This window comes from Neurospora hispaniola (genome assembly GCF_033458365.1).
Source record: "Neurospora hispaniola strain FGSC 10403 chromosome Unknown B0T23scaffold_3, whole genome shotgun sequence".
Lineage (NCBI taxonomy): Eukaryota > Fungi > Ascomycota > Sordariomycetes > Sordariales > Sordariaceae > Neurospora > Neurospora hispaniola.
In genome coordinates this window covers 5,123,209-5,131,815 of record NW_026944408.1, presented here as the reverse complement: position 1 = coordinate 5,131,815, position 8,607 = coordinate 5,123,209, and the positions used below count along the sequence as shown (strand labels likewise).

The window sequence follows — 8,607 nt, the reverse complement described above, 5'->3', positions numbered from 1 at the left end:
TGTCAGCGCAGTCCATCCCCTCCTCACGCCTAGCTTGATGAGTGGCACGCAACTTCCAATCCCAAGCCTTGTCGTCGACAACAACGCTGTTGACTGGCTGGCTCACACCTACCTAACTTAGTCGTCTCTCGCAAGCTGCAACCCTCCATAAAAAAAGACCGCTAGGGGTCCCGCGGGTATCGCTACCTAGAGAACCTACCTAGGTGAAAAGGGGCAGAGCAACTTAGCTCTTGCAGTGATCTCACGATTCCAAGATTTTCCAAGATTCCGTCTGCATCCCCACGCACGCTTCTGGCTGCCAGCGCCACAGACGACCAAGCCGAAACAATCAAGATGAAAATGTACCTGCTTTTCGTGTTTATCGATTTACAAAGGTCCCTGACGCCTTTTTTTGTTCAAATTTTTTTTAGAAGTCCCTGAAAGTCCCTGATTTCCGTTGTTGACTCTGATCGCTTGATCGGATTTCTGATCGGATTTTCTTATCGTGCTATCCCTTATCGGGTCCAGCGCCTGTCTACAAGCAGGTTGTGATCGGCCCAAGGAAAAAACGAAGACGAAAAAGCCAAGGTACCAACCAATAGCAAAACTTCCACTTGCCTGTTTGGGTCAGTCGTGCTTTTAGGTGGGCCGATGGGCACATTGCTCGCATCGACATTGATGACAAGAGAGGAGCATTTTCTACTTTTCCACCTACCTTCAAGCCCCAGAGATGTCTGCTACAGTAGTACGAGCTAGTAAGGTCTGGTGTTTTCTCATCCTGGTTTTCCATGTATCACTCATTTCCCCCCTCCGTTTCTGACCCATAATCCGGTATGTTATGGGCGCTATGGAGCATGATCATTATTGCGCCCCAAGTGAAGAATGTTATTGGTACGACATGTCGTTTTTGATATCGGGCACAATGGCATGGAGCTACCCAGCTCTAGTCCAGATGATACCGTTGTGCCTTCCTAATACACTACATAATGCTCCAGTCCACGAGCGGGGAGGAGTGTTGTAGGTACTCAACCACAAGGATGTTGGGGACAATGTCTACTCCGCTGATATTATCAAAAACGACGTGATGATGACCGTGACGACTGCCGATGATGAACATAGTAGTGATGATCACTGAAAATGTCCGTTATGTGTGCTTGCCTGCGCGTTCAGACTTTTCACTCCACCAAAATTATCGTGAAAGAGGGGGAGGGCTAGAATAGTATCCACGCCATCAAGGCAGCAAAACAACATCTGGATAATACTTTTGTCCACCTTTAACACGCAGTCCCGCGTGGTTCACCCCCGGTGTGAGGAGAGATCGGATCGTGCACGCATACTGTGGTACATAATTCTGCGGCGCCACTGCAGGACATCATGATGGTCATGCTTGATGATAGGATGGCCGCAGCGGACAGTGGGCTGAGTCCAACTTGTAGTGTACGACAAGCTGTGTGCGATCCTCATGAATTGCCAACTTACATACAGATCCTCTCACCACCATTGCATCCCGGGGCTGACGCCAGCGGCATGACCTGACATTGGTCTTTTGCTTTTAAGCATGCACTTGCAAGGCTTTGAAAGATCCGAATCTCTGGTTTAGAACCATCATTGGTCGGGACGCAAAGGAAGACAACAATCATGATGTTCACCACGTGCTTGGCTGTTGATTGGACAATTCCTTTTTTGATGGTCAACAACAGAGAAGTGAATCTCGAGGGGCAAGGCGCCAGCTGCTGTTGTCGAGCTTCCAGGCATACATAGCTCTGGCGTCTACTATGCCGTCCGTTTATGTGTGCGTCCGACGTCTGTCTTTTGTTGGTTACTGTCGAGGTTTAGCGATGGCTTATCTTTTTCTAAACTCCGCCGCGACAAGCCAGGCAGCGTGACGCCAAGAGAAGGAGGCGCCAGGGCAGGGAGGCCAGAATGTCTCAAGTGTTGTAGGCTGAGCGATAGGATCTCCGGAATTCGCAAACATTATGATGTACAGGTATTATACATTGGCCAATCAGTCAACCCCTCGCTTGGTCGCTTGGTCGCTTGGAGGCATGGTGGGATAGTGGCATGTTTCTGACTTTTCTCTGTCCCAACGACAACCTTGTGCACGAACACGGTCTTTGTTAGCCTGGTATCTGATTCTAGCGTAGTAGCCTAGGGCACACTGGAAAAAAAAAAACGAACAAAGCAATCGAACAAGGACAAACAGGGAGAAGAAGATTAGCGCGTGATAAATAGTGGACTGAGGCGGCTCAACTGCTGGCGGATTTGCACTCGACTCTCGAACGAATCGTCGATGAGAGTGGAATTAAGAAAAAAAAAAAAAAAAGACTTTGTTTCCAGTTGCAAAATGCTGGACGCTGATCTGCCGTCGGAGTGGATTCTCCAGTCCACCAAGAACCAAAGAGGAGACAAGCATTGGAAACAAAGTGGACAAGTACACTGCACTAGGAAGGGAAAACGGCACAGACAGTGTGTCGCGGTACACAGTACGAGTGGTTTTGGTCGGTCTTGTCGGTCCTGGGATCTTGGGAACGGAGGTCGGGGTATCGTGAAGACGGCGGCATAGACGGACAGGGTGTCGAGACTCGAGATGTTGACCCGGAGAGGACGGAATGGAATGGACGGAATTCGAGATGGAGACGCGCGCGGATGCAATTAGGTAGAGGTACGTACCTCTATGCAGTGACGGGACGCAGTGACCAAGAAAATCCGAGCGCGCCCTACGCGGGGTGGGCCCCCAATTTGACCCCCACTTTTTTAAAAAAGCTTCAGTTGACGGGAAGTGGAAGTGGAAGGCAGCTCCGTCGCCTGTAACCGCAGTAAACTGAACCTCCACTTGATAGTACTTGAGTTACGGAAGAGGTGCAGTCATAAAGAGGGGACGGACGAGAAGGAAAGGTTCCGTTTGAAGGGAGGGACGGCGCGCTACAGACAAAAGGCTACTGTACCGGCGGGAGCTGGGCAGAGACTCTATGAAGTGAAATCAAACGTGCCAGTGAAAATGGTCTCGTGATGCCTTTTTGTGGTGTTTAACCCCAACAAACCATGTCTTGTGCCTGGTTCCTGGATTTAGGCCAATTTTCCACATTCCAGCATTCCATACACCTTCCAGGGAGGGCATGTCCCGGCCGGTGCTCGATGAGGACCGCATCCTATTCTAGACAATTGGCAGTTGGTCCAGTATATGCCCATCACAGACCAAGACGATGATGAATGTTTGCACCAATAATGCGCCTTTACAAGGGGCACATCGGAACCGCATTAAGTGAAATTCAGGGACACGCCAGGGGATTCCGGATTCGGGGGCCAACATGGTACCACATCATCTCTTCCCGTATAGAGACATCAAGACTGCATTGACGCGATGACAATGTTCCAGCATGTCCCATGTCTCTGAGTGTTAGTGTCGACCAACAGCAGACATAACCATCCGTGCCGTGTTCAATGTTAGGACGCAAACTTGGTGAACACAGAACGAGAGGATTTCACTTGATTGAGCTTATTGAATGATTATGCACAATCGACTTTATGCGCAACAAACCAATCAATCATAATATTCCTATCCTTTTAAAGAAAGTCAGACAGATACCGACCATATAGCGGTGCTATCACGGCCTATTAGTGACGGTATCTGGCTACTTATAAGGCTGGGCGAGACCACTAGATGTAGGTCGCACATCGGTGGCGTAAACTTGCCCAAACTTGATGGTCCCGTCTCTTTGGTAACTCGAGGTCGGCGATGTGAGGCTCCGGAGATGGTCACTGCAATGTTTGACATTGAAGAGCAAACTCACGGTGCGCTGTAGTAGGTAGAGGTACCGACCCTCCCAAAACGGTGAACAAGGCGCACGGTGAGTGAATCCGACGGGGCGACGGAGAGGACTCAGACTGAAGCATCCAGCCCAGAAGGCTGGCGCGGCTGGGAACTGAATGCCACAGCAACGAAAACGCAGGGAAAGTGCCGCGTGGGACCGGAGATGCTTGCTTTGCATGAATGTCGGTTCTCAAGCATGATCCCATACTAGCAACAGAACGGACGGATGTCGCTGCCCTGCTGACGTGAACGCCAACGAGGTGTGTTCATCAGGGTCGGCGACGAGATGAGAAACGTGCTCAGAATCTGGTCACGATCGCAAAAGCCAGCCGAGCAAGACAAGAAAGACACGGTGAGGACGAATCAAAGTCCCCCGAGGTTGAAACTCCAAGAAGAAGCGTTACTTGTTGCGCTTCATCTTGCATTGATGTCCAAACTAATGCGGTATCAGATGCAATGCCAGATGAAGAGACATCGTGACGCACCTTCCTTCAAGAAACCTCCCTTGCTGCTTGGCGGTGACCAGAGTTCAGTTCCCTCAAGGGTTCAACCTCGTTGAGTCCGCTTTCGGCGCTCACCGTACCGTAGCGATTGCAGTGCTGACCGGGCAGGTACTTACGCAAAGGGCACAGGTCAGCAAGGTGACAAGAGCCCCGCAGTTCCCTTTCTGCCAAAGAGACGGACCAACCACGGTTAACCCTGACACCTGCCGTACCCCACAAGCTCACAACCCTGAGCAACAAGGGAAGGGAACTGAAGTGACGGCGGGGCAGCTTCACCTTGGATTCACGGCATGGTCCAAGCTTCATGCCGCCGTTGGCTTTCTTGTTTGCAACATTCGGTTGCAATATCTCGCGAATCTCATGCAGGGCTCGTTGATCTTGGTTTTCTTTTTCTTTCAGGGTCCTGATGGTTCACCTCGTTGAATCTTTTTCGATACTTGTCACAATTGTGTGTGTCGAACAGGATGGCATCCAAAACGGAGGCACCAAGTTGAAGAAGGCCAGCACGACACCGTCTTGCCTCGACCACTACTTACCGTACAAGCCCCTCCCACGAAGCTCCATATCGTCCAGAACAAATCGAGACAAAGTCCAGAAGAAAACCGGCGCGATCCATCGGACTTTTCTAATCTACACTACACGATCCTACGGCCCGTAATCACGAGTAGCTCCCGTCATGGTCGCCTTCGGGCAGCAATGTCTGTATGACTGACAGGCTGACGGCGGCGGCGGCAATGGCGTTATCGTCCCGAATCCCGCGACCGCAGGCATTTCTTGCATCTTCCAAGGAAATCCGCGACTTCACCATGACCGATCCTACGATATCAGAGCCCAAGCCCACAAACCCATCCGAGCGAACCGGACAAGTACGAGAGGGCAGCGAGGATCGCCAAGATAGACGGACGCCATCTCCTGAGCAGAGCCACCCACTCCCCTCCGTAGCGAATCATGACCAGGAAAAAGAGCAGGCGAAGAGATAACAGGTCGTGATGGAACGAGGTAGACGAATCTGCTAGGTGCACTCTCACATAGTTGTTGCCTTGTGACTGCCGTGTAGCCCGACAGCGGCGCCCATCCAGCATCCGAGAAATACCATGATACCCTTCCAACCCAAAGAAAAAAGAAAAGGAGGGCATCGCCATGTCAGATTGCCGGTCCGAGGTTCCAAAGGACCATCAAGCCGGGACTCCATCGCGACCCCATTCGCAGGTCCACTCCGTGATACAAGCTACAGCTAGTCCAGTGGATATGGGAGCCAGATGCCAGCCCAGCATGGGTAGCTAGGATCTTGCCTGGGTGCCATGAAAGGGGTGATAACTGAAAGATGCGGTGATAGGGCGGACCCAAGAACAGCGACACCAAAAGCTTTTGCGTTGGGCATTACATGCTGTGGTGGTACAAACATCCAACATGGGAATCTCTGCAACTCTGCCATTTCTCCAGATTGCTGTCTTATATGTTTCTTTCCTCGCAACAAGTACTGTCCATGTGTTGTTGCTGCTTGCGCGTCGGCCGCGGCCGTTTTGCGGAGTCTCGGGACTTGCATTTGGCCTAGTTTCGGCAAAAGTCCCTCTCACGGAACAAAGAGCCAAGTGGAACCGAAACGGACGGAAGATCGACGAGACTTTGACCTCACTTCAGCTTGGCATTCCCTGCTTGCCTTGGGCTTTCGATAAAACTCCGCCTTTCTTACGCAACTTCCTTCTGCTCATCATCGTCGGCCTCGTCGTTGTCGACCTCATCCTCCGTCGTTGTGGCAAAGAGAGAAATGTGGAGACCAACGACGTCGAGATAAACGTCAGCACCAATGAATGGAAGGGTAGTGGGTGGTGCGACAGGCGGCTCTGTTTCAGCCGCTACTTGTATTTGGTGGACGGATGGATCGTCGCTTCAAAGGGATTGTCAGGCCCCAAACCCAAAGGGTCCGACTGTTTCAATCCCATGTTGCCATGTTTGTTTGTCTTCCTCTCTCAACCGCCGGACCTCCTCTGTGTGATCATCACCACGCATTCCACGGCATTCAATCCAGCACACGCCCCTCTCAGCATTGTACCCGAGAAGGACGACAATGACGATCTATCAAAGCTTGTATTTGCCGGGTCTCTTGAACCTTGGGCATCAACCAGAGCCGATGAGGTGGCTAGTGGATCACCGTCGTATTTTCTACAACTGCGACGGCAGGGAACAAAGATTGTAAGCGGCTCGCCCCCAGCTAACCACAGGCCAGCTTGAAACATTGTCACCAACGGCGACCGGGGAAAATAAAAGCCACTTCCTCAAACAACTGCACCATGCAGCCGCAACGCAAGCCCAAATGGTCACCCGGGCACCAGCCACCAGTTGCAGAGACAACCGACGGTGCTCTCGTCAGAAAAAGTTACCAATAGAGGAAAAAAAACTGACCTGCAGTTGCTATAGGTTGAAGGCGCTCGGGAACCTGGGCCTTCCCCACATTTCAAGACACTCAAAGACAGTAGGTACCATTAAGACACTGACGAACACGTGTATAGCAGCTGAGCTTTTGAGCTCTTTTTTTTCTGACGACTGTTTACGGCGGACTTTGAAATACCCGAATACCCACCTGACGGCCTGGAGCGAATCTCATGGTGGTTGCTGCAAGGCATACGGTATACCCAAGCACCCAAGATGCCGACCTCGCCAACCACCGTCAACCACCATGTCTCACCAGCCAGCGAGGTGCTGTTCCGCTACGTATTTTCTGCTGGACCGGCAGCAAACTGACGACACAGATGTTTTCAAAGCCCTTCTCCACGAGCGCCAGCGGATGTATGCATGCGTAGGGATCATGTAAGTCAACGCGGCGGCGACACAGCAAACAATTTCCTGGGGTAAAAGTACGGGGTATACGGGGTAAGGCATGCCTAATCCGTCCTGCCCGGCGTACGTGTAGACCCGTAGGGGCACGCGGAGCAAAGGGCGGAATTGGCGATATGTCTATGAAGAATTACTGGACGATAACGACTGGACCACGTACGGGGGATAACGACGACTCGGGCAGTGCAGTACTGGAGCACAAGATCACTGGAGGATACCTGGATTGCAAATGGGAACCGGCCCGGTTGAGCCTTGGAACGTGCGGTGTCCCTCGTGTGATGTTTAACTGACGTGGACCAGTTGAGTTGACAACCAAATGTTGAAAGAAAGTCACGACGGATGGATGGACAATGCACTACAGTCAACAGTCGACAAGACCATACGTTAGATACCCGGAACACCCAAGAACGACAGTTATTACCAATAGCCGGGCTTCGAGTTCCGAAAGTTTCAACACAAGGCCGGGAGTTTTGGCTGGGACCATTTCATATTCGCAGTGCCGTTCTTGCTCCTCGGCCTGCTCTAGTGTGCTATGCAGTAGGAGTTCGAAATGGGTACGCAGTCCGAACCCGCCCCTCATCTCGTGTCGCCGAGAAATAAGGCCACACAGGCCTCCAAGGTGCCGTCGCCGAAGCTCGAACGTTCTGGGGGAATCCAAATCTACCACTAGGACATTGGCGGGCGTTGTAGTTGGTCGAAAGGCTTCCAAGCCATTGTACCAACAACGCAGCAGAACCGAACTTGCAAAAGTTTGTACACTAGCTGGATCCGCCACGGTGTTGCTGTTCCTCTTGGTTGCAACTCTGTCGACGGTTCTGAATGGCGCCGTTTCACCACCAACACTTCTAGCCTCCCCGCAATAGAGGCCCGGCCCTGATCTAGTGAGGGGAAATAAGTGGGGGGTGCTCCGAAAATGGAAACCTTGGAACAATCTCTGTGTTCAGAGACCTGACGATCTGTTGCCACATCACACGTCGACCTCTCAGCCATTGGGTTTTCTTGACTAACACTTTTGGCTGTGGTGGTGTAAAAACGCCCCTGGAAAAACCACCGACTTGGTTCCTCAGAGACATGCACCGTTATCAATTGATTGTCGAAAGGCTGTTGAACACGATCAAGTCGAAACATGGCGAACGGCGCCCGTATCGATCGAAAATAGCGGATTAGTATCGACCAAAGACCCCAAGGATGGGCCACCAGGATCTGTTAGCCTTATCGTAAGCATTGCGGGCATTTGAATGCTTGGGCTGGCTTGGCGAGTCAGCACATCAACAAGCCGTGGCATCACTCAACAAACACCAAGACCGACTTTGCTGGCGGCCATGACGTTGAGTTCCTTTTTTTTTTTTCTCTTTCTCTTTAAAAAAAGAAAACTGAAACAGCTTCCATCGACGATTCGAGCGACAATGAAGTGTAGCAGTCGGGCCTTTCTGCGTTGACGTTTCACAGCTGGCATTGAGGTCCCGCTCAACACATTGC

General features: G+C 51.5%; 1 protein-coding gene across 1 annotated transcript; it reads left to right on the top strand.

The window, feature by feature from the left end:
- Positions 1-5,703: 5,703 nt before the first annotated feature.
- B0T23DRAFT_395408 (uncharacterized protein) lies at positions 5,704-7,418 on the top strand (the record flags this gene model as incomplete). Its single annotated transcript, XM_062838186.1, has 4 exons — positions 5,704-6,486; positions 6,712-6,766; positions 6,804-7,101; positions 7,205-7,418. 4 exons carry the CDS (start codon positions 5,704-5,706, stop codon positions 7,416-7,418), a joined length of 1,350 nt encoding a protein of 449 aa, XP_062694833.1.
- Positions 7,419-8,607: the final 1,189 nt, after the last annotated feature.